This window comes from Prionailurus bengalensis, chromosome A2 (genome assembly GCF_016509475.1).
Source record: "Prionailurus bengalensis isolate Pbe53 chromosome A2, Fcat_Pben_1.1_paternal_pri, whole genome shotgun sequence".
Lineage (NCBI taxonomy): Eukaryota > Metazoa > Chordata > Mammalia > Carnivora > Felidae > Prionailurus > Prionailurus bengalensis.
Window position 1 is genome coordinate 64,255,615 of NC_057348.1, and position 25,561 is coordinate 64,281,175.

The window sequence follows — 25,561 nt, forward strand, 5'->3', positions numbered from 1 at the left end:
GAAAGCTGTGTAGTCCTGAGGGACTCGTGGTCTGTAAAAACGTGGCTATTAAACACGTTTTCCAGGTTTGTGAACTTGAATATTCTAGTTCTGGAAGGCAGAGAGCCTAGTGGGAACAGAAGCTTCCTTGCACAGGGCCCGGCTCCTCCAAATGCAACACATTTACACGCAGGCAGCTGTGTTAGTTTTCGTGCAGCCACAACCCCTGTCAACTGTCAACTCAGAAGGTGTGCGTGAGTTTCTCGGACATAACTGCTGAGGCATTGCCCGGGATATTTAGATCTCAGAGTAGGATCAGGCATTTATCACTGTCTTGTTCAGTGGGGTGTGCTTCCCATCAGCCTGCTAAGTTCTTGGAATGCCAGACGTAGGTACAGCCATGAATAAGATGGCTTCTTCCCTTAAGATGCTCCTCTTACGGCAACTTCGGGAGAAGCCCACCTGAAAACGTACCCACCCCCCTTTATTTTTTCCTTTTCATCATTTAGATAATCTGTGTTTTTTTTTTAATTAGAATGAAATCGGGGGGCGCCTGGGTGGCTCAGTCGGTTAAGCGTCCAGCTTCGGCTCAGGTCATGATCTCCCAGTTGTGAGTTCGAGCCCCGCATTGGGCTCTCTGCTATCAACGTGCAGCCTGCTTCGGATCCTCTGTCCTCCTGTCTCTCTGCCCCTCCCCCACGGTCAAAAATAAATAAAACTTTAAAAAATAAAGGATGAAATTGACATAGGGGGGCTCAACCATTGACAGCTACGTTTTTGCAAGTTCTTTAAAAGGAGCAAAATTCACACCAGGCATCAAAGCAGGAAAGCATGCCACTGTTTCCACCGGGACGGTCTTGAATCGGTTCATTCCAGGCAAAGCCAGTCTTGCACACGCCTGTGTCCGTCAGGCTTTTCATGGAGTTTAATTTTTACTTTTGTAAATGGAAATGTTATCATGTTACCTGCAGACAAATGGGTCTGTCCCTTCCATCCAGGATTTCCAAGCTCAGTGTAAATGTCCAGCGTGGTGTCACCGTTTCCCGGATCTTTCAGGTGCGAGTGGCCTGCCGTAGATACAGAAAGATTTCTCAGGAAGTTGAAGCAAAAGGGAAATCAGATAGAAAGTGTGCTTTACAATGACAGCGACCTGGATGGCTCTCCCCGTGAGGGTTCAGACAAGTCCTCGGGGTCTGTGCCCAACAACGTCACGCTGCTGTCTGTGGTGAATGCATTTTCCTTCCCACGCTGCCAGCATTTTGGGTCAGGAAGGCTCACGTTCCAAGCTCCACAGGCAGATGGGAGATCAAAAGGAGGGACGTTTTACCATGATCAAAATGCGAAGTATGTTCTTTATTTAGGAAGAGCAAAGAACATCCCTGTGATAGATTTCCCTGTGATACGCCAGGGACACTTCCCCGAGAATTCCCGTTTCCGACAAATCTGCCGATCGCCCATCCGCAGGCCGCACCTTTCGTAGTAGTAAATAGGCAGAGAAGTGGATTGTGTTTGGTTGGTCAGGAAAACGAATTATTTGAAGTCTTCACTTGGTGTTCCTGGAAACAACACGGCCGACTTTTCAGAACCCGTGGAAAAGAGCATATGAGTCCCAGCCACAAAAGAGAAAGAATTGCTGAGAAGTGATTTCATGAGATGCCCTCTAACTTGGCTGTTAGCAAAATTCTCGCACGCACACACAAATGAGTGTGGGATGTGTGCGTTGAGGAACAGTTATTTTTGGCACACTCTTTGAAGTAAAACACCTCTGTGAGGTGCTGCTTCCTCACCACTCCCAGATCAGAGCAAGAACGTGGTGGGTTCGAAACCATGGACGTCACAGCATACGGACTCCGAGGCTCCGCCCACTGGAGAACCGAGCCTGGCCACCATTTTGTTTCTGGGATGAGCAAATTGAACCAACGGCTGTGCTGCGTGTGGTGGAAAGCTGGCCCCTCTTCTGAACGCAAACATGAGAAAAAGTAAATAAATGCAAACAGAACCGGAGACAGTCGGTACAAAAGAATTCCAGTAAGCGGATTGCTATCTTACGCAGCGATGGTGCCCAGTGGTTGAACACAACACACCAGACTCATGTGCTGAAGATACTAATAGCCTTTGCTCTTAACTCATAACGGATTGGAGGGAGGTAGAGCACAGTGGTGGTGGTGACGTGACTTATCCAACTTAGTCTTCACAGTGCTTTCTCTGCTTTGTAGGTGAAGAAGGTCCCCGTGCCCAGACTGCCTAAAATGGCAGTGGGCACTTGGGGTCATTGGGCCTCCATCTTGAGCTCATGGTTGGTTATAAAATTAGTGAGGTCAATTCACTGATCTACAAATCACACGACCCGTGTAAACTCAAGTTCTCTGATTCTAAGTCTTGCGTTCTTTTGGCGCTGTGTTGCTATCATTTTTTATGTGAAGCCTGTGTGTTTATGATCTTTGTTACCATCCAAAGAGTGATATTAGCTGACTGATATAATGAAACATCCTGAAATTCTAAATGGCGTTAGGACACTGGTAGAAAAGTTCGATTGTGATATCTGCCGGCCAGGCTGGACCATCCTTGGAACATTTGTTGCGCACGTTGTGAGGAACAAAGAGGGTGAGGGAGGCACACTGGGGGGACTTCCTCAGGGAGCAGGACACACAAAATGCTGCAGTGGTTGGAGGTACCAAAACCCACAAACAGAGAAGGAGCAAAATCAGTGGGTTTTTTTTCAATTGTATTTAATGTTTATTTATTTTTGAGAGAGAGACAGAAATAGAGCACAAGTGGGGGAGGAACAGAGAGAGGGGGAGACACAGAATCCGAAGCAGGTTCCAGGCTCAGAGTGGTCAGCACAGAGGCCAACGCAGAGCTCGAACTCATGAACTGCGAGATCGTGACCTGAGCCGAAGTCGAACGCTCGACCGACTGAGCCCCCCAGGCGTCCCCGATGGAACCTATGTAGGATTTTAGAAGACATGACGTGTATTCTATCCCTTCAAGCACAGGTAGAATTTTAGACATGAATGGGAGAAAGGGATAGGTTGGGGGGACACAACTGAGGGCCAAGGAAGTGCCATGGCAACCGGGTTTCTGAGTGGGCTCAGGGGAGATTCTGGGAGCAGGGCTGACCTTGGAGAAGGCCTTCAGTGGATGTGTTCCATAGGCAGTCATGGCCATGGGTGTGGGGAATGGGAGGAGTCATGGGAATCGCATCCCCCCAAATGAATGCCAATTTCAACCATTTCTTCTCTTGCCTTTTGTGTTTTTCCCTACCTAAAACCCAGTCACATTTAGGGCATTAATGTGTATATTTTAAGTTATGTTACAGAATCTGTAGGAAATCAGGTGGGCAGATAGGGACACCCTCCAAGCAAAGGTTGAGTCAAGGCTTTAGAAACAAGACAACTTATCCTATTTATTTTCCACATTGGTTCAGAAAGCAGCAAGTTTGACAATACCAAAATTAGGTTCAAGAACCCATGTGAGAAACGAATGAAATGACCCCCAGGCCTGTTGAGGTGTCTGAGCAGAGGTGTGAGAAGCAGTGGCAGTAAGGGGGTGGTCCCGGGGCGGGGGCAGGATTTGAGTCACCGTCAGTGACCATGTGGCCACATGCTGATGCCCCCTACTCAGAGGAGCATGGTGGGAGATCCTGGGATGCATGGGGAGCAGTTCAGGCCTTCTGTTGCAGGGCACAGCCACCAAGGCAGGCCTGTGCTTCCCAAGAAGACAGCAACATCCATACCTCCTTACCACTATCATATCCCGTTAATTTGCACGGCACGGATGCCATATTTGGGAACTGGGTGAACCCACCAGCAATACGTGCCCTGGCCCTTCTTCCTGGTTTCGAGGGTTTGCTCACGGCTGATTTGGCAGCTGGATAGAGAACCCCCGGGCAGGGCTTGGAGGCAGGCCAGAGGCAAGGTCTATTGGGTCACGATAGCATGTTACCCCAGTAGACTCTGACGATGGCCTTACATCACACGCAGATAACTGCCTGCGTTCTTAACCGTTAGACATGTGTCATCGAAGTGTGAAAACATGTGTGCTGTCAGATTTCCCATCATTTTCTCTTCTTTCGTTGCCGCTCATTTGCATGGGTTACTCATAAACGGAGATCTTTGGTGTGATTTGTACAACCGCTGTGTGTGTTAGTCTGCGAAAAGGCATCCGTGGGCACGCGGAGTGATTGGGGCCACGATCCCCGCGCGCTGGGTTTTCGGTGCTGCCGCCGTGGGCCCTGCCTGTGCCACTGGGCGTCAGCAGGCAGAGGACACGGTGGGCTTCCCTGGCTTGTTGTTGAAGACTTGCTTTTAAAAATAAACAGTTGTGCTTTCTAGCATAAGGGGTTGGGGTTGTAGCACAATGCTTCTCATTGTTTAATCCAGCTCACGTGGCACAGCTCTGAACAAAGACAGCCAGTTCTCAACTTTATAAGTTCCAATGTGAGATCACTGAGATACTCACCACATCACAATTGTTCCTTAGAGACTTTCTTGCTTTCGTGTCTAATTGTCTAGTACTAGAAAATCCTCAAGCATCTAGCTCTTTGTAGTTTTATGTTATGGGAGTGGGGTGGATTGAACCTGTATATTATTTGGGCTTTTAAATTTTATTTATTTGTTTAAGTTGATTTATTTTGGGAGGGGCAGAGAGAGAAGCCCAAGCAGGCTCTGCACTGTCATTGCAGAGCCCAACACAGGGCTCGAACTCACGAAACCGAGAGATCATGACCTGAGCCGAAACCAAGAGTCCAGACGCTTAACTGACTGAGCCACCCAGGCGCCCCTTGGTTTTTTTAATTTTAAAAAGTCATTTATCTTGATGAGAAATCATATGTCTTAATAACCTTGATAAACGCAGTTTTGCATGATTACACCTTAAGGTTGAAACACATTTCATTTCATCATTTCCCAGAAGGGGCAATGAATTCACCCATTTCCTGTTTTTAATCTCAGAATGTTCTGTATTTCCTCCATATCTACTTGCCCGGCAGCAAAACCCTGGAAGCAGTCGACACCAAACCCTTTTAACCCCTACCTAAGATTTATGCACTTGGCACACAGTTGCAATGAAAATCCACAGTTTCTCTGCCCAGAAATGGATACGTGAGGCAAAATTCACCGTCCCCGTTGTAAGTGAAATCCTTCAGCAAGCTGGTCAGTGATCTGAACTCAGTCTGACACGCACGCTCATGGTTCACGTTCAAGGGCACCTCCACCAACTTATTCATCTAGCATGTGGTGGGGAGGGAACATTCCTTCGTGACCACATTTTCTAAACTACTCAAACCTACCCATTTTATTTTTGGTATATTTAACCCGTTGGGATGAGGGATCTTTCTAGAACCCACTTGACCCCCTGAGATTCTTTCAAGAATATCTTGAAAACATTTCAACGTTCTCTTCTCAGCTCAGGTCTGCTATCATAAATACTAACTCGGGCGTTCCAGAGAGGTGACCTGTGTGCACACATCTGGCGAATTATAAACCCCATGTGCAGGAAGGACTGTGCTCTCCGTTCATTCATTTGCTCTTTATTTATTCCTTCCTTCCTCAGACATTTCTCACGCCACCAGTGCAGCGGCCTGTTGACTTCCAGATATTCGGTCCAGATGGCCAAGAGGTAGTCCTCTTGAGGCCAGAAATAAGACTTGCATTTGTCTGGCCGTGTGGGCTGAGCCCTGTGCTTCACTGTTGGAAAAAGTCAGTGCCCCTGTGGACCTTATCTCTGTTCCCTAAATGACCCTGGCTCTCGAGTTCTCTTATCTGGTTGCATAGTGTTTTCAGTGTCGGCCTCAACTTTCTAATTTGCAACTTCTAATCTGCTGGGTGTTAGGATAAGAAAGAACCATTTAATCATTTTCAAAAGTGTGCATGAGGTGAGGGCCTGTGAGTGTCACAGGGACTCACCCGTGAGTAGACGCGTGAATCTGGTTCAAAGGCTTCTGAGTTCTCTTTTTGTCGGTTGCCTCAGAGGCTGGTTTTACTTTCTCATTCTTGACCCGTTATCACCACGTGGTATAGGTGGATGTCTGACTTCTGAGTCAGTGTAATATCAACGGGATGATTCCCCCAAGTCTCTCTATTTTTTAAAGTGTACTTATTTTGAGAGAGAGATTGTGAGCAGGGGAGGGACAGAGAGAGAGAGAGAGAGAGAGACAGAGAGAGAGAGAATCCTAGGCAGGTTCCACACTATCAACTCAGAGCCTGACGCGGGGCTCGAACTCCCAAACAGTGAGATCATGACCCGAGCTGAGATCACGAGTCAGATGCTCAACTGACTGAGCTGCCCGAGCGCCCCCTCGAGTCTATATTCTTTTTTTTTTTTTTTTTTTTTTTTTTCAACGTTTATTTATTTTTGGGACAGAGAGAGACAGAGCATGAACGGGGGAGGGGCAGAGAGAGAGGGAGACACAGAATCGGAAACAGGCTCCAGGCTCCGAGCCATCAGCCCAGAGCCTGACGCGGGGCTCGAACTCACGGACCGCGAGATCGTGACCTGGCTGAAGTCGGACGCCCAACCGACTGCGCCAGCCAGGCGCCCCTCGAGTCTATATTTTTTAAGTTTAGCAGCTCAGAATCAGGCAAAGGGATTACATTCGCCATTTCTTTGATCTTTAGGACCCTTCCAGTTTAAGTTCACACTGTATTTCTTTCTATCACTTAAACCCAGAGCCTCAAGCCAAAATGGGAAAGGCTGATGACAGTTCTTGATCTAATGTGCAAAAATATGTCTTATTGTTACTTTATTAGACATTTTATTTCACTTGGCCCTCAACCGCGACCAACCTTGGAGTAATTGGTGACCAAAATATGAGTATTTTGTCATTGCAGAGGGCAAAACTTTCTGTGAATTCCACATGCTGTACATTTTCCCTCATATATTTTTAGAACTTTCTTAATACTCGGTGTTCTGAAAATAAATATTGCTCTCTTTTTTTCCAAGTTAATTTATTTGGGAGAGAAAGAGAGAGAGAGAGTGGGGGGAGAGGCAGAAAGAGAGAGAGAGAGAGAGATCATCCCGAGCAGGCTCCGTGCCACCAGCACAGAGCCTGATGCAGGGTTCGAACTCATGAACCACGAGGTCGTGACCTGAGTTGAAACCAAGAGTCGGATGCGTAGCTGACTGAGCCACCCAGTTGCCCCCAAATAAATATTGCTCTTCAATAAGCAAGATCACACCTTCCCACACCTCTTCTCCTTGCTTAGATCTTACGGTAGGATCTCCTCATAAAAGACAGAAGCTGGGAGGTCTGGAGGCCAGAGGAACCACGGAGCCACCGACAATGTGCCTGGAGCCCACGCACTGCCTCTCCCGTCCCGTGGGATTTACAGAGAGCCAGAGAAACCTGCTTTTCTTTCCCCTTAATCCCGTCCACCACAACTCTTGCCCTAACAGGCAGGCCTAGCCTCCAGAGCCCTGGCACACCACCACGCCTCCCCGGAACGGGCCTGATGTCCAGTCTCCTGCTCATTCCCTGAACTCGAGGCTCTGATTCTGCAGTGTTTGTGCTAAGGCTTGTCAGGGACGGGAGGGAAAGAGGCCTGCCCCCTTCTTTTATGCGTCAGCCCGGCCATGAAAGCTGGGGCTCTCTGAAGTCACCAAATGGAGGGACAGGTATGGTGTCTTCGTGTGGGGAAACTGAGGCCGGGGCTGGGAGCAGCCTGATGGCCGGGGGCCGGTAGATGCAGTTTTGGCTCCACGATCGGTCTTCCACTGTGTCGTTTTTATTGAAGGGCATCTCTTGTTAGTGAATCTCTGAATCTACCAGAAAGTTCCTAAAACTTTCCTTTACATACGTCTCCCGGCACCTTGGTTACCAGGCAGGGGATTCCTTGGCCTGGGGACCCAGCCTGTCCCAGATGCAGGATGCGGGAATTGTATTAAAACTCAATGCCACGGGCGCCCAGGTGGCTCAGTCGGTCAAGTGGCTGACTTCGGCTCAGGTTATGATCTCACAGTTCGTGAGAGAGCCCCAGGTCAGGATCTGTGCTGACAGCTGAGAGCCTGGAGCCTGCTTTGCATTCTGTGTCTCCCTCTCTTTCTGCCCCCACCCCACACACCTTGCATGCTTTCTCTCTCCCTCTCTCTAAAAAATAAACACTGGGGCATGTGTGTGGCTCAGTCATTTAAGCGTCTGACTTTGACTCAGGTCATAATCTCACGGTTTGTGAGTTCAAGCCCCGCGTCGGGCTCTGGGCTGACGGCTCAGAGCCTGGAGCCTGCTTCGGATTCTGTGTCTCCCTCTCTCTCTGCTTCTCCCCTGCTCACACGCTGTCTCTCCTTCAAAAATAAACAGTTAAATAAGTAAATAAATATTAAAAAATTAAATTAAAAAAAAACCTCTATGCCAAAAACAAGACAAAACAAACAGAAAACCTCAATGACAGAAGGTCCAGAGAAGGCAGAATTCCCCTGGAGCATCTGCGGACACTGGTGTATCAGTCACTGGGGGCTCAAAAACCCCAGGTTTGCCATTTGTGCGTGCGAGATGCTTCTCAATCAATTCTTCCTGACTCTGAAGTGCTAGGTTGTTCTCCAGCCTGGTGGGGGGCAGGATCAAGAGACGGGAGCAGGGACAAGGGAAAACCCATGCAGATATGCACCTGCCACTGCTGTGGGGGACCAGGCTTCCATCCCACCAGAGCTCCCTCCCCCCCTCCGGGGGGCAGAATGCAGGAGGGGGCATGCACGGCACCCCCCACTGGCCAAGGGCTGCCCCGTGGAGGGTGAGGGTCCTGGTTGGGAGCTGCTGGTGCACAGCACAGGTTTTCCCGGAGCTTCCAATGCCCTGGGCAGAGAGACAGAATATGGCACAGCTGAGCAGCTGACATGGGGTGCACGGGGCACACCTGCCCACAGCAGATTAAAGGTGGCCAACAGGCTGCAGGTGGGATGGAGGGGTGGTGTGGTGCCCAGGTGAGGTGTTTGCTATTGTGTATCATTTTTTGGATAGATAGAAAGAAAGAAAGAAAGGAAGGAAGAAAGGAAGAAAGAGAGAGAAGGAGGGAAAAAGAAAGAAAGAAAGAAAGAAAAGAAAGAAAGAAAGAAAGAAAGAAAGAAAGAAAGAAAGAAAGAAAAAGAGAGGAAGGAAGGGAAGAAAGAAAGAAAGAAAGAAAGAACAGAAAAGAAAGGGAAAAGGGAAGGAAGGGAAGAAAGAAAGAAAGAAAGAAAGGGAGGAAGAGAGGAAGGAAGGGAAGAAAGAAAGAAAAGAAAAGAAAGAAAGGGAAAAGGGAAGGAAGGGAAGGAAGAAAGAAAGAAAGAAAGAAGAAAGAAAAGAAGAAAGGGAGGAAGAGAGGAAGGAAGGGAAGAAAGAACGAAAGAAAGAAAGAGAAAGAAGAAAGAAAAGAAAGAAAGGGAAAAGGGAAGGAAGGGAAGAAAGAAAGAAAGAAAGAAAGAAAGAAAGAAAGAAAGAAAGAGTAAAATAAAGAAAAGAAAAAAGGGAGGAAGAGAGGAAGGAAGGGAAGAGAAAGAAAGAAAGAAAGAAAGATAAGAAAGAAAGGGAAAAGGGAAGGGAGGGAGAAAGAAAGAAAGAAAGAAAAGAAAGAAAGAAAATGAAAGAAAGAGGAAGGAAGGGAAGAAAGAAAGGGATAAGGGAAGGAAAGGAAGGAAGGGAGGAAGAAAGAAAGAAAAGAAAGAAACAGGGTTCAGAATTGAGAAACCAAGCTGCCAAAACTGAAGGGAAAAAAAAAGAACTGGGACATTTTGGAATCACAGGCTGGTAGCTCCCCGTGCTGGCTAGCACTGGCCACCTCCATTTTGCTGATACAGGGGAGGGTCTCACACGGCAGCCATCAGTGCCCCTGGTGGCAGGCCCGTAGCCACGGGGCGGACTTCCCATCCTCGGTGGGTGTCTTTCCAGGCCATCAGCAGGAGGTGACGAAGGGTTGAAGAACATAAGCAGCGGCCAGGGCCCGGGGAGGCCTGACAGCAGGATGGGAGGGAGGATGCACAGGGCCGTCCTGAGCTGCCCGCACGTCCGAGCTCTGCCCACGGGCCGTGCGCGGAGCCTTCTCTGGTTTGTAATTCATGGCAACGGTTCTGTGCTCGCTTGCAAAGAACGAATGGAAAGAAACGATCCTGGGAAGGTTCTATTCACGTGTAACGTCTCAAGAGATAAGCAGCAGTTTTTCTGCAAGAACAGTAATAATTCCTGGGGGTAGTAGCCACTATTTATCTTGGACGCCAGGGAACAGGGAAGAGGGGGGCATTCGTTTTAAAACCTGTGCCTGGAGGGAGCTTCCCATGTGAATCCAGAGGCCTCGGAGGTGAGGCCCCCTCGGCGGGGCCCTCGCCTTTGCATCACACGCCTGTGAAAACGGTAGATAAGGATTTTTCTCGGCGACCTCCTCACCCCTCCAGCGGGAATGCCTTTGACCCAGAGTCCTGCTGGTTATCTCCACACGCAGAAAATACCACAAACCGGTTAATTCACAACTTCTTTCTCCTTCTTCCCTAAGTTTCGTGCTTTTTCCTCTCTGTCTGTTCTCGTTTCTTGAAAGGGTATTTTTAGTCCCAAAGGGGATCTGCCTGAATGTCGTTAAAACGTTTTCTGTTCGTTTTTCCATCGTTTTGGTCTGAGCTCCAAGATTACAGTGTCGATTATGCCGCAAGGAAATTTCACCCTGTTTTACTCCAGCCTTTTAAGTGGCAGAGAGAAATAACAGCATGGCCCCCTAGAGTTACCAGGGATTTTCTGGACCTCACACCACTGAGGGCAGACATGCGGGGGATGCAGGGACGGGACCTCCTCACACAGCTGGGCCGCGGCCCGGACTGGTCCCGGGCAAGGACAGCCTTGCCTTGCAGAAGTCTGCTTTGATGAGGAAAGGCTCATGAGCGTGTGTGAGTGTGCGTGCGAGCATGTGACTCTGTGTACGCGAGACGGTATGTGTGTGTGCACATATGCGTGAGCGTGACTGCATATAGGAGACAGTGTGTGTGTGACTGTGTATGCGAGAGTATGTGTGTCTGTGTGAAAGTGTGTATATAAGTGTGAGTGTATGTATGTGTCTCTGTGAGGGTGCATATCCATATGTGTGTGTACCTGAGTGAAGCTGTATAGAAGTACGTGGGTATGTATGTGTGAGTGTGTGTGTGTATGTGTAGAGGTCTGTGTGTGTGTCTGTGTGAGAATATGTGTGCCTGTGTATGAGTGTGTATGTGTGAGCGTGTGTGAGTCTGTGTATGTGAGAATGTGTGCATGTAAGACTGTGTGTGGGGGGGTGTATATGTATGCGTGTATACATAGTGAGTGTATATGTGTCCAGGTGAGAGCATTATCTGTGCATATGTGGGTGGGTGTGTATATGTTTGTGTGTCTGTGAGTGTGTGTGTAGAGTGTGTATATGCATGTGCGCATGTGTGTGTGTGTGAGAATATGCGTTTGTGTGAATGTATGTGAGTGCGTCTGTGTGTGAAAGTCTGTGTCTGTGTTTGTGTCTTTGTGTAAGCATGTATGTCTGTGTGTGTGCATCTGTGTGTGAGTCTCTGTATGAGTGTGTGCATATGCATGTGTGTGTTTGAGAGTCTGTAAGTGTGTGCGTATGTGTGTGAGAGCATGTATCTGGGAGCGTGTGTGTCTGTGAGTGTGTCTGTGTACGTGTGTGTGTGTGAGTCGATGTGTATCTGTGAGTGTGCATGTCTGTATGTGTGTGTGTATGTGTGTGTATATGTGTGTGTGAGTCTGTGTCTGTGTATAAGTGTGTGTGTATCTGTGTATATATGTGTGTGTGTGAATCTGTGTGTATTTATGAGTGTGCATGTGTGTGTCTGTGTATATGTGTGTGAGTGTGTATAAGTGTGTGTGAGTCTGTGTGTATTTATGAGTGTGCATGTGTGTGTCTGTGTATATGTGTGTGAGTCTGTGTGTATCTCAGTGTCCACGTCTGTGTCTATGTGAGTGTGTGTGTAAGTGTGCGTATGTGTATAACGTGTGTGTGGATGTGTCTCTGAGTGTGTGTCCGTGTGAGAGTCTGCCTCTGTGCGCCTGGCGTGTGAGTGTGAGAGTCTGTGCCTGTGAGTGTGCATCTGTGCATACGTGTGTGTGCGCCTGGCCCAGCCACCGAATGCAATTCCTGACTCCTGCTTCCCTTTCTGTCACTTCTCCGTAAGTGTCCGCATTTCGGTTGGCCTGGTGTCTCGCGGTGGCTTCCTCTTTTCCTGCATCCCTATATTTCATTATTCGCCCTTGTTCCTCTTCTAGGCGCTTACAATTCAGCCAGGAGGATGTGGAAACCCAGTTACAATATGACACATGCCTCCGTGTCACAATCGCGCTCTCGGGCCCTGCCTCCTGGAGGCATCTGGACGGGGGCAGAGGGGGGAGGAGGGGAGCTGGTGTGGACAGAGGGCCGGACAGAATGCAGAAGTTGGGGCTTCTGGAAACCCGAGGGCCGGCGATCGCTGGGATGGTTTTCCTCGGAAGCCTGGAGTTTCCCATCCGCGGCCGGATTCCAGCTGGGGCCTGAGGCCGCGAGCCTGCAGGTGCGTGTTTCTGCTTCGGGAGCCTCTTCCCTCCAGGCCACCCCACGGCCCCCAGTGTCCCTCTGTCTGTGGGGTGTGGGGACAGTGTCCTCTGCCCGGAATCACCCTGCTCCTGGCCACCTCCATCCTGACCTTGACCCCGTTCCCCCAAGGGACCCCCGACTTCATCTCGGCTGCCCCATCGTCCCCCTCTGCAGCCCCACGGTCTGGTCAGTGGGGAGGACCACCCGTCACACACACACCGCCATCCCTGCATTGCTGCCCTTCCTGGAAGCCAGACCTGTGTCCCCTCTCCCACCACGCTGTCCCCACGGTGGACACAACCATCTCCCTGAGGACGAGGACTTCCTCTCACGCTCTACTCCCTGGGGGTAGAGCTGGGGTTTCGCGTGGGCCTTTCTCTGCTCACCCTCACATTCCTGCAGCCAGAGACTGTGTCTTCCCCCGGAGATGGCTCTTGTGACCCACTCGGGGCTTTGCACCCAACGCGTGCAGTGCCTGGAACATACACCGGTCCTCTGAGGGCGTGCAGGGTGGCTCCGTCTTCCAGGGCCGTGCAGGGTGGCTCTGCCCTTCGAGGCTGTGCAGGGTGGCTCTGTCCTCCAGGGCCATGCAGGGTGGCTCCGTCCTCCAGGGCCGTGCAGGGTGGCTCTGCCTTTCGAGGCTGTGCAGGGTGGCTCTGTCCTTTGAGGACATGCAGGGTGGCTCTGTCCTTTGAGGCCGTGCAGGGTGGCTCTGTCCTCCAGGGCCATGCGGGATGTGTCCATCCTCCAGGGCCGTGCAGGGTGGCTCCGTCCTCCAGGGCCATGCAAGGTGGCTCTGTCCTTTGAGGCCGTGCAGGGTGGCTCCATCCTCCAGGGCCGTGCAGGGTGGCTCCATCCAGCGGCCTCCTGTCATAAGCTCCTGAACTGCTATCCAGGAGGGTTCGCCCCACCCAGGCATTCTGATCTCGGTCGCTGTGATGTGTTTGACTCTCAAAGCAGGTGGGCACACAGGGCAGCCTTGGAGTGACAAAGACGAGCTCTGGGGTGAAGTGTGTGGGTTCGAGTCCCTGCTCTGCCCCGTCCCAGCAGGTGGCCTCTGGGGCCCGATTTCCCTCCTTTGTAAACTAAGGTCGCAGTTGCCACACGGGGCTGCTTCAAGATCGGAAGCGCTGTCGTATGCAGAGCGTGCCACATGGTGGCGGGCACGCGGTAGCCGCTCACGAGGGCGCGGGGTCAGCCGCGGGGGCCGAGCAGCTTCGACGTGGACCTTGCTTGCGTAGTCGCTTGGATGTGGCGTGGGAGCCAGCATGGTCTGCGCTGGTCCTTTCCATGTGCTTCTGGGTAAACAGTGTTGAATCATAAAACGACAGAGCGGAGGGGAAGGGAGGAACCCCTCTCGGTTCAAAGAAACTCGCTTAAGTGAAGCCCAGGACTTTCTGAGACACTCGAATCCTGAGAAGCAGCTGACATCTACCAGGAAGACAGCCTGATCTTCGAAGGTTCTTCCCAAGACCTGTGCAGTTTGGGCCGAGGTGCTGGGAAGCAGGAGTAATGAGTAATGAACTGAGTAATGAGCGAATCCCAGAGGGACACCGTGGGGCCTCTGGCATCTCTGCTCTGTGGCTCACTGCCCTTCTGCCCTCCCGGTGTGTGGGGACGGGACGGGACCTTTGAGTCCGGTGGCAGATGGGAGGGGACTGAGACTTGGTGAGGCAGTGATGGTCTCTCAAGCCCCCGGCGCCTCTGGGGGCAGGGGTGGGGGAAGGAGGGTGCAGGCAGGTCCTTCCCAAACCTACCTCCGCCTCCCCTCTGGGTGGTCAGAGCCCGAGCCCTGGGACCAGCACTGATGATAATATCCCCAGACGTCCTTGTGAGCACTGATAAAGCACCATATGCTTAGCGGTCACGGAGCCTAGTGCTAAAAGTTAGGAAATAGGGAGAGAGAGATCAAGGAGAAGGGGGCAGGGAAGGGGGAGCTTTCAAGAATCTGTTAGGAGGGGCGCCTGGGGGGCTCTGTCAATGAAGCATCGGACTTGAGCTCAGGCCACAATCTCACAGTTCGTGAGTTCAAGCCCCACGTTGGGCTCTGTGCTGACAGCTCGGAGCCTGGATCCTGCTTCGGATTCTGTGTCTCCCTCTCCCTCTGCCCCTCCCCTGCTCACGCTCTGACCCTCTGTCTTTCAATAATAAATAAGCGTTAAAAACAAATTAAAAAAAAAAAAGACAGTAGGGCGCTCCTCAGGGCACCTGAGTGGCTCAGTCAGTTAAGCGGCCGACTTCCGCTCATGTCATGGCCTTGTGGTTCGTGAGTTCAAGCCCCGCGTCAGGCTCTGTGCTAACAGCTCGCAGCCTGGAGCCTGCTTCTGATTCTGTGTCTCCCTCTCTCTGCCTCTCCCTTGATCGTGCTTTGCCTCTCTCTCTCTCTCTCTCTCTCTCTCTCTCTCAAAAATAAACATTAAAAAAATTTTTTAAATAATAAAAAAATAATCCTAGCCTGCAAAGGATCTCGACCTTCGCAGTAAGTTAACGCTACTTACGAAAGGCTTAAAGTAGCCACATCACTTGCCTTGTGCCTTCCCACCGCCTCTGTGCGAGTTTCCCATCCAGATGAGAGGTCCAGACCGCCACGTCCCCCCCGGGTCCCCAGGGGAGTGCTTTGCTTGCTGGCCCAGAAACGGAAGGAGCAGGAGCTTCGTGGGTCCCAAACACGGCAGGGGCTCGGGTGTGACTCCCGATCCTCTGTCCGCAGCCTGCTCGCTGGGCCGGCACACCAGACATGCCCCTGAGTAACGAGGGCTGCGGGGACTGCTGCCCCCCAGTCCTGTGTTGCTGTCTCTGACCGTAAAAGTCACTGTGGGTGACGGCACTCTAGCTTCGGGTCTCCGAGCTGCCTTTGTAAGTGTGTGTGCAAGAAGAGTGACCCTTGTGCCATTGGCGCGTGCACACACACACACGTGCACCCCGGCACGCAGGCCAGATGCGTCCGCCCCACCTGCACACCTCAGCCCTGGCCACCCTCGACCCCCGTCTTCCTCTGCAGGTGGCGAAGGTGTCTCGCACTTCCTGCCCACAACCCCCCGGCCCCAGGCTCACTGCCTGAGAAGTGTGTTTGGGGGCAGAGGACAGGAAGAAGGGGGAAAGGCAGGAATGAGATCCCTCGCTGCGCCTGCAGCACGCTGGCCCGCCGGGCGCCCCCGAGGAGGAACCCACGAGCACTGCCTGTAGGGACCGGCCCCCATCTGACGACAGCCAGCCTGCTCCCGCACCCCGGGGCTCACCAGCCCCCGAGCCGCTCTTCCCGACCCTCCTGTGCCTTTGCTGAGTCACCTGTTGCTTGGAATTCTGGCAGGGACCCCTCAGAGCTTCTGGAAGGGAGGGCCAGCAGGGGACCCACCCTCTGGGTGTCCCGGGGAAGATTACTTTATCTGTGGCCTCCTTGAAGCAGAGCCCGGGCTCCTGGAATCTTTGGGGCTTGACACGGTGCCAGCCGCGGGGAAGGGAGGGAATGGCCAAGAGTGTTTGCCGAGCCTGGCGGGGGGCCGTGTCCGCTCCTGGAGGAAGGCGACAGTGCTGATTCTGTCCTCCTCAGCCCTTCCCCCTTTCTCAGCAGGCAGCAGCGTCCCCTGCCGTCTCCCTGCTGCGTTCAAGACCCCCCGCAGCGACCACCCTTGGGGACAATCAGTGGCGCTTGTTTGCTTTACTCTGCAGAACCTCATTTCGGTGCCGTGCTCTCCTCCTGCCTGGCAGCGAGGGTTCAGTAAGACTGTGTCAGTGGGAAAACCACATGTGAACACGTGTGCAGCCAGGTCCGCTGGAGCACATGCCTGGACGGCTGATGGACACCCAGTGTCCCTGTCCTTGCCCGGACCTGGACGCATCCACTGGCCAGGGAGACACCTGGGTGGCCACCACCGCCCGTTGGCACGGCTGCTTTGTAGAATGTCCCTCCCTTCCTGTTTTGGCCTGTGTGATACAAACATCCCTCCCTGTGAGATTCGGGAGGGGAAAGGACATTCGCGTCATCACTTCTGCCCGGGGCCCCACACTCGCTCATCCCCTGGCTCGTGGTGGGACCCTCCTGGCGTGTCAGTATTGGTGCACCTCCTCCTGCCTCCCTCAGCCCTTCTTCCGGGCCCCAAGGTGACCCTTTCCTTCTCCCTTTGTAAGCCTGGGTCACACTCTCGCACTGTGTTCTTATCACCACCTCCCCACTTTCTCCCCTTCATGATTTCTCTAGATCTGTTATAGGGCTTGGAGGTGAATTTCAGAAAATTTCATCTTAACCCTTGTGTATACCCGCTGTCTTCAGGACAGGCAAATCTTGGGGCACCCGGGGGGCTCAGTCAGTTGAGCGTCCGACTCTTGATTTCAGCTCAGGTCATGATCTCAGGGGCGTGAGTTCGAGCCCTGTGTCGGGCTTTGCGCTGACAGCGTGGAGCCTGCTTGAGATTCTCTCTCTCTCTCTCTCTCTCTCTCTCTCTCCCCCTCTCTGCACCTCCCTTGTGTGCTTGCTCTCTCTCTCTCTCTCAAAATACATAAACATTTAAAAAAGAAGCAAATCTTATTTTTTACCAAAAACAGTTACTTTTTCATTAAAAAAAAAATGAAAAAGCAAGGAGGATGTAACTATCCCTCAATTGTCCTTGAGTCTGGTGAGTGTTTCATCCCCAGGTTGTGATGAACTGTGTCCGAGAGGGTGGGTGACGGGAGGCTGCGGGGTCACCAAAGCGGCGACTCTGACGGAGCATACCATCAACAGAATCGTGGTGCCTGAACCTGCCATATTCTCCCTTGGACCCTTCGGAAAGAAAGTCTTTGCTTCCTGTTTTCCCCTTTCTAATTTTTTTTTTTCAACGTTTATTTATTTTTGGGACAGAGAGAGACAGAGCATGAACGGGGGAGGGGCAGAGAGAGAGGGAGACACGGAATCAGAAACAGGCTCCAGGCTCTGAGCCATCAGCCCAGAGCCCGACGCAGGGCTCAAACTCACGGACCGCAAGATCGTGACCTGGCTGAAGTCAGACGCTTAACCGACTGCGCCACCCAGGCGCCCCTGTTTTCCCCTTTCTAAACTACAGGTCTGTGAGTCAGCTTTTCTTCTCTCCTACTTAGCTCACTGTGCGGCATTACAAGTGTATTCAGAAAACATCAACCACAGTAGGAGAGGTCCCCGGCTGTGCCGTGTGCAGGGAGAGAGGGTCGGAAGCTGGCTTTTCCTCGGGTGGTCAGCTCTGTGTGCCGTCTGCTCCGGAAGGCAGCTCTGACAGCCGCAATTTGAAGTAAAGCAAAGTGGACTTCAGCCCATCGCAGTCAGGTCCCAATAGAAGCAACCAGAATTGTCCCACCACCTGGCAGTTCGCCTGAAACACGGTCAGGGTGCTTCCCAGACAGACGGGAGCACCCAGCAGGAATATTTGGGACGAATGCCTGCGTAGACTCAAAATTCCAAGGTGCCAAGAGCAGTTTCCCTGAGGACATCTGTCCTGGTCACGGCAGGTCCCGCAAAGCGTTGGTTTTCCGCGTTGGCACCTGTCAGTGGGCCACGGCTGATCCCAGAAGCCCCGAATCTTTGTTGACGAGATACGTGTCTCTCTCTATCTGCCAGTGTCTTTCCACCGAGAAAAAAAGCTACGGCCCACAAAACGCCTGAATCTTCACGTGAACCAGACAGAATAGATACGATTATTCCCACTTGGCGGGTGAGGAAACCGAGGCTCGGAGTTGGTCGCGTTGAGCGCTCGGTCCGCACAGCTGATGGGAGGCAGAGCCGAGTGCCAGTCACGCTCTGACCTGAAGCCCCCTGCACCCCACTGTCCAGGAGCCACACACCCCCATGAGTTGATAGGACTCAGCACACAGCAGGAGCCCAGCGACCCATCCAGAGTGAAAGCCGGTCCACCCGTGCTCGGTTATGTGAACTGCAGGAGGGTCCAGCCTGGAACAAACCCCGGCAAGAGCGATCTCCCCCGTTCCTAGCTTGCTCCCCGATACACCGGGTGCCCCGGGAGCCTCACGCACAACCGACCCAGGAAACACAGTGCTTTCTGCCACATACTTGGCAGCTTCTCCCTGGAGGTGCGTGAACTTCTGAAAACATTTACGTGATCGGATGGCTGTCTTCAGAAAGTAGTAGTAAAGTCTATTGACTCAGCAGTCCCGTGATGAGTACCTTGAACACTGTAGGCGAGGCGCAGGAGGAAGGGAAGAAAATACTTGTCGCCTCTTAATCTGAGCACAGAAGTTGGGCTCGGGGCGCCTGGGCGGCTCGGGTCACGGGCTCGCAGTTCATGGGTTCGAGCCCCGCGTCGGGCTCTGTGCTGACAGCTCGGAGCCCGGAGCCTGCTTCGGATTCTGCATCTCCCTCTTTAGTTAGGAGGTAATTATACGCACAGCTGAGTGAAGGTATCTGCAAATGAGGCGGGTTTGATTTTCCTTGCGTGTTTCCATCAGGTGTGTGTGCCTTTGATGATCTGAATGGGATGATCGGCTGGGAGAGTCACTGTCACTGCTGACCGGTCCTGGAGGGATCTAGACCCAGGACTTGGGATCTCGGCCTCACAGTACCGGTGCAGACCAGTGGAAGTTTGGGGAGTGGACGTGAGCGGAAGGCAGGCTTTAGCATGACCGTCTCAGGGCAGCGGGCAAGATCGACCAGAAGAGGGGCCCAAAGGCAAGGACCACAGGATGTATACCCACCTCCGTGCCAGGCGGTGACAGGAAGTGCTGGCAGGATGTGGCAAAGGCTGAGGCAGCCTTGGCTGGGTGGCGGTGCTGGGAAGGGACGTGACTGGAAAGCAGGAAGAGAAAAGCCTGCAGAAGCTCAGGAGAAGTGGGCGGGAAGGTCAGGGTGGAGGTGAGACCCCCACATGCGTTAGAACTTGGGGAATCCAGAACCGAGCGCCGTGGGCACAGGCGGGATAGAAGGAGGCTAGCTGGGTCTGGAGAAAGCCCTTGAGTTTGGATTTGGGTAGCCGGGCGGTGACAGAGCCCAGGTGAGTTCCCACAGCCGGGAGGGCCTGGTGCATGTCTGCTGCCTTCTTTTACAAACATTTTGTGTGCCCGTTGGTGCGTGGCATATGGCTGGGGCCATGCAGGAGACAGGGCTGAGTGAGACACCCATCACCTGAGCCCCAGCGCCCTCAAAGCCTGGAAAGAAGGTGGTTTGACCTCACACCAGCGCCCGCCCCCGGCTCTCCATCCGTGGGTCAGACTTTAAGCTTGTCTGCAGTTCAGCCCCCTCTTCCGTAAGATTGGAGCAGTCAGGAGACATCAGTTGGCACTCTCTCCTCCCCTGGTAGAACCTGGAGGGCTAAGAAACAAATTCCATCCTGGGAATGCGTAGGTATGGACAAATTTCAAGAGAATCAAGATTTGGTACCTGTTCAGGTTAACTAGTTCTCTAGCGGGAGCACGGCCATGCTGTTTGCGCTCCAGTGATGGTCACCCGGTCCTGCCCTTTGCCTCTCTTTACCGTCCCGATCGGACACCCTCTGGCTGGCGCAGGGACAGGAAACGCTAGATGTGTAAGCCTTGCAAAGGTCACTGCAAACCACACTGACACCAGTGAATAGCACACTAATGATCTGACCGTGCCCAACAGGCTAATGTGATTGGAAGAATACGTATAAAAGTCAGACTCCGGCGTATTTCTGAATTCTAAATACAAATCTAAACGTGTTTACTCTCCCCAGAAAATTGTCAGTGTCCTTTGGCTAGAAAGTAGAGCCGACTTCCTCCTCCTGTTTTGAAGATCTCAGGTCTGTCTTAATGTCTCCCTGAACTGACAACATCATGAGAAGTTTACGGGCACGACCCAACGCAAACTGAAAAGTGTGGTTTGTGGGCATTTAATCTGGTTTTCCAGGACGTTCGTCAATTTGGCAATCCGAATAGAATTCAGAATCTGAGGCACCCACAGCGTTTTCTTTGAAAATATTAGTGACAATGTGGCGAATTGAAAACTCCTAACCAAATGAACTCAGTTTGTTCTTGACAAGAAAAATGCGTTTTGTGACATTCAGAAAATTTAAGATACATTGAGTCTTTTTTTCTTTTTTTTTTTTAAATCTGTACCCTTTTGTAAAACAACGGCCTAAAGTTTGGGGTGGAATTTACTAAGGAACCGAAGACGGGCCTGAAAGCCCATCGGGAGATAATCACTTCCCGGCTCCCACGGGCTTCTAGCACCATCGAGAAGGTCTGCTTTGCCACGAGTGTTAGGCTTACGAGCAGCACTGAGATAACGGGCAGGACAGGGCTGCACCTGTAAGACATCTGCCCGCATGAGTGAGAAGGAGGGTTTTGTGGCCCATCTGAGTGCCCACCGGAGACATGAGCACCATCTGATTGCATGACCCCTGGACCAGCCTGCTCAGGGAAGGAGAGGGACTCATGAGACACTGTGACGGGGCCCAGATGAGCTGGGGTGGGGAAGCCACACGGAGGGCAGTGCCGGGGGGTGGGGCGCGCTTTCCAAATCACTCGTTGTTAACTCATTTCATCTTGTGGGGGACTATTGATCAATGCACTGTGACTCCCATGGGCAGGTGAGTATGTGTGTGTGTGCGTGCACACCTAAGTGTGTACGTGCGTGTGCAGCTGTGGTAACACCCTTCCTGATGCCTCTCAAGCACCATGGAAGAGAAAACACAGCTTCTCAAAGGCCCTTCCTGCACAGGGAGAATGTGTGTTTGGAATACTGGCTGTAATGCATTCATTAGATATAGTCTCAGATGTGCGCATTTACATGCTAACCTCCAGGAGGACAGGTTCCAGAACTTCTGCAGACCCCCAGTCTCCTCTCTGATAAACTAGTGATAGTTCCTGCCACGTAGGACGGTGGTGAAGATAAAAGGCAGTTTATGGAAAGTTCTTTGCAAGTACCTGGCATTTACAAAACCCCCAGTGAATGCCTTCCATGAAAATAGACTGAAATAGAATAGGGTAGGACCTGACAGGACAGACATAGGACAGAACTGGACTGGACAAGACGGGACCAGGCAGCACCAGTCAGGACAGGACCAGACAGAACAAGACAGGACCAGACTGGACAGAACAGGACAGGATAGGACCAGATAGGATAGGACCAGACTGGACAGGACAAGAGTGGACAAAACTGGACAGGACAGGATAGGACCAGATAGGACAGGACCAGGCTGGACAGGACAGGACAAGGTGAGTGTCACATTCTCCTGTCGTGCGTAATTACCGTCCATAAGGAGGCCACGTCCTTCTGAACCGAGAAGTCGGTTGCGCACAAACGCGTGTGGTGCGTGAGTGAGCGCGAACTCCTATCGGCTCAGCTTTCCTAGCGGGGGAGTAGAGTAACTCTGTAGCTACAGCCGTGTTCTGTTTTTTAAACTTGGTGTCCATTTTAGGGAATCAAATATGAAGGACAGACATGATAAAGCTCGTCTGAATTGTGGTCGCATCATGATGCAGACAAGCTGTGTCCTAAGAGGACACCCGGGGAAACTGACCTCCCAGTCGCGTCACGCTGAGGCCCCAAAGCAGCAATCTGAGCAATATCTCGGGGCATGTGGCCGCGATGCCTTTTCATCTGTCTTCTATCACGTATGGTGATGCCCCCATTTTCAAAAGGCAATACGTTGCCCTTTAAATACCCCCATTACCTGAGATGGTTGTACCCCTGCGCACAGAGAGCCAGAGATTGGAAAAGGTGACCCAGGGAGTCAAAGCTCAGTGCAGAGCCCGCTGAAAAATCGGCCTCATTTTGCTGGCTGGCTGTGGACACCGAGCACACGTGCGCCCGGGCAAACCACCGCTGACCTGCCTGTTCCACGTGGGCCATGTGACAGTGACGGTCTCTGTGAGGTTTAGACCGTCAAGGGACAGTGTAAATGAGGCTGAGGGTTTGCTAGGAAATGATTAAGGTGGTCACTTCAAGGAGCACCTTTGAGAGTCTCTCTCCAACGATGCTTGCCCATTATCCCAGTATTTTAGTCAATATTTCACGGGAAGCACGGAGAGGGTCTGTAGTCAGAGGAGTGTGGAAGCTGAAACGGGTTCCAGCAACGTCCGGGAGGTCCATTTCCTGTGGGGACACCATCGTCTTGCCTCTGCTAATTCAGTGGCTGCTCCAACAAGTTTAATTTAGCAGCTAGGCTGCGCTCGGCACGCTGACAGACGTCGGGATGCCCCCCTTGGAGAGAAAACTCCGTGTGCGTGTGTGCGCGCACACACGTGTCTCCACGCGTGCCTCCATGGGTGCGCGTGGGTGGCAGCTGCTAAGCCTTCAGACATAGACACATGTCGGGAAGCTCTGACCTACAAACACAGAGCAAGGACTTGAAGATCTGAGGCGCTGATAACATTTATGAGAGCGGCTGATAAGGAATACCCACAGAAATTGATAGCTCGTTCTGAGGTGGGGGAAAACACTAATTTTTCCCCACTCAGGGTGCGGTGTGAACATTGCTGATTTTCTACGAACACTTTCTAAGAAAATGTTGAAAGCCAAATGAAGAAAATCTGCCATGCACTCAGCCCGCTAAGAAGCACACCGCTTTCGTTACTGCCCCTAAGATATTTGGCGCAGCAGAGGTTAGGTGATAACATGCCATGCGCTGTGGTCCTGCCTCCAAGCAGCACCGTGTTACCATGGAGTGGCCTGTACGAAGGCTGAGAGTGGCAGACGCGTAGCCAACTGTGGGTTTCGAGCAAGCATGCTTTCTTTGAAAAGAAATAAAATGACCCTTTCTTTTAAACTCTGACTGTATCTTGTGAACACTGTCAAAAGCCAGCTTTCTTTCTCCTTCTTTATTGCAGTTACATATGGGGCCGATGGCTTTAGGGATTTTCATGCACTCATTCCCAAATCTTTCTCTCGTAAGTATATGCTTCGCTTCTAGAAAACAAACGCGTGTTCACCTCATCCTCCATTTCCATGGCGTAAATGTTGTGAATGCATGTGTCCACACCACCTTCCTTCATGCTTGACCCAATGAGCTACATCTTGACCGTCCTGTTCATTAACCACCTGGGACATCACCGATACAAGGACGTGCATATGGAGCGTTTAAGACCATTGGAAGATACACTATGGGACGTTCCTCTTGTTGTGGCCCTAACAGTAAGGGTAGAAGGAACAATAGTACTGATTGAATTGTTACTCCAGTCATGCTGGTAAACAGCGTTGCCATTCATGTGATGAGTATCTCCTTTTTATTGAGTGTGATGATAAAATGGCCTGACTTCCTGTCCCCATGAAACAGCCCAGCGTGTTTTCATGATAACTTTTACGAATTTGTCGGACCGGAGAAAGATGCACGCTCTCCTTCCGTGGCTCTGAAGTATTCATTTCAGAACCGAGAAGAGCACGCTGGCAGGGCTTTGAGGCCGTTAGTCTGCGGTGCCTCGCTGCCTGAGCGGACACAGTTAGGAGTCTGTGCCTGCAGAACCTTCCTGATCTGAGCTGGTAAACCAAAAGCAGATGTTAATTTCATTTTTAGCTGTTAGGAGTCAGTGAACAATAGACGGATTAGGGCAGCATCGCCGAAGGAGTATTTTAAGGAATGCGGTGTGCTTTTAAAAAGGCACAGGGAGCCGAATATTGAAAGGAGCACAGACGGGTTGCCCCCCTTAGGACTGAAGCCTTGAGAACGTGCGTTAGTAAATTCTCTCCTGTTTTAAAGCAATGTCAGAAAACAGGTCGTGCTTGTTAGTACTGCAACAATTAGTGATCCGGGCTCAACCTGAAAGGTGTCAGTAACGTTAAAGGTAAGTTTCTGACATCCTGGTAATCAAAACTCTTTGATACCTGAAGGATTTAGCACTGGCCACATAACCATACCCTGTTCTCACAACCCGGAGTGGAAATTGACTGCTTTTCCAGTGTAGAAAAGTTATAGAGATCTTTCTTCTACTGATGATCTCCCTGTGATTCAACTTTAAAACGACAGCTTGAGAGATGGACTTCTGCGAGCTCTATACGTATGGATGTGGCTTTATATGCATGCATATGCACGAGGGTGTGTGTGTTCATACAATTACATCAAACAGGAAGGTGCTAGCACAGAGAAGTCTTGTCAGTTTTAGGATTGGAACAGTCACATGGCTGCAATGTTGAGCCGTCAGATGCCCTTAAGAGTAAGGAAATACATTCTGGTTTTTCAGAATGTTTTCATGAAATCTGAGGAAGGTTTAGGGGCAAGCACGCTGTAGTGTTGAAGCAGGTCCTTTGGTGAAGACTTCAGTAAGTAAAACCTGGCTTGTTTAAAGACCCATGCTACTTGGAGATTTTAGAAGGTAGATGACATATGTTTTGATATATATGCCTCTCTGTTTACGCAAATGGATTCACAAGGTATTCGGGTCTCTTTCTTCCACACCCCCTCCCACGTACCCAAATTGTAAATATCCTCCTCCTCCACACAGATGGCTGTTGTCCTCGAGGATGGCCCCACCCAAACAGCAGCCCAGCTGCTCTTGGCCAACACCGCCACCTGGTGGGCAGGGTGGAGATTGCCCTCCTCACCCCACGTCCCCTCCTTTTTTTTTCCATCTTGAAAATTAAAAATACAACCTGTTTGACGCCCCCTCTACCTTCTCTTTCCCAGCTTGTTGTGTTCCTAGTCACCCGAGGAGGATGTAAGTCTGCTTGTAACTCATGCTTTTTTCAGACTCTTTCTCTTTTCTCTCTCCCTGACTTCATTTAAAGGCCTAAAAGGATCTAATCGTGCATCTTGGCAAGAAAAAAAAAACCTTATGTTTTAAATGATGGAAGTTATAATAAGTGGTTTTATTAGCTTAAAAACGCTTAAAAGTTTTTGTAAATCACTTTTTACGAGGCAGCACAGAAACATCTATATATTTCCTCTTCATCTCAAATTTTATCTACTCATTTATTTATTTTTTGCGTGTGTGTGTGTGTGTGAAAGAAAGAGAGAGAGAGGGAGGCAGAGAATCCCAAGCAGGCTCCACGCTGTCTGCACAGAGCCCGATACGGGGCTCAAACCCATGAACCCCGAGATCATGACCGGAGCAGAAACCAAGAGTCAGACACTTAACCGACTGAGCCACCCAGACGCCCCTCAAATTTTAGCATCATCACACTCATTCCAGATCTGTCGTGAATATTTTTATTCCGTTTGATT

The 25,561-nt window shown here is 51.2% G+C and overlaps 1 protein-coding gene across 13 annotated transcripts in view; it reads left to right on the plus strand.

Moving 5' to 3' along the window:
• The window catches only part of IKZF1 (IKAROS family zinc finger 1), a 100,234-nt gene that overhangs the window by 40,447 nt on the left and 34,226 nt on the right, over positions 1-25,561 (plus strand). For 6 of the 13 annotated variants that reach the window (XM_043588448.1, XM_043588449.1, XM_043588444.1 and 3 more), the window contains exon 4: positions 23,235-23,294. The exons of 6 other annotated variants lie outside the window; for them this stretch is intronic. In XM_043588448.1, coding sequence (XP_043444383.1) covers positions 23,235-23,294 — 60 coding nt within the window. Of the gene's footprint in view, positions 1-12,315; positions 12,463-23,234; positions 23,295-25,561 lie in introns of those variants that run through there. One more of the 13 variants, XM_043588455.1, reaches the window with a different exon arrangement.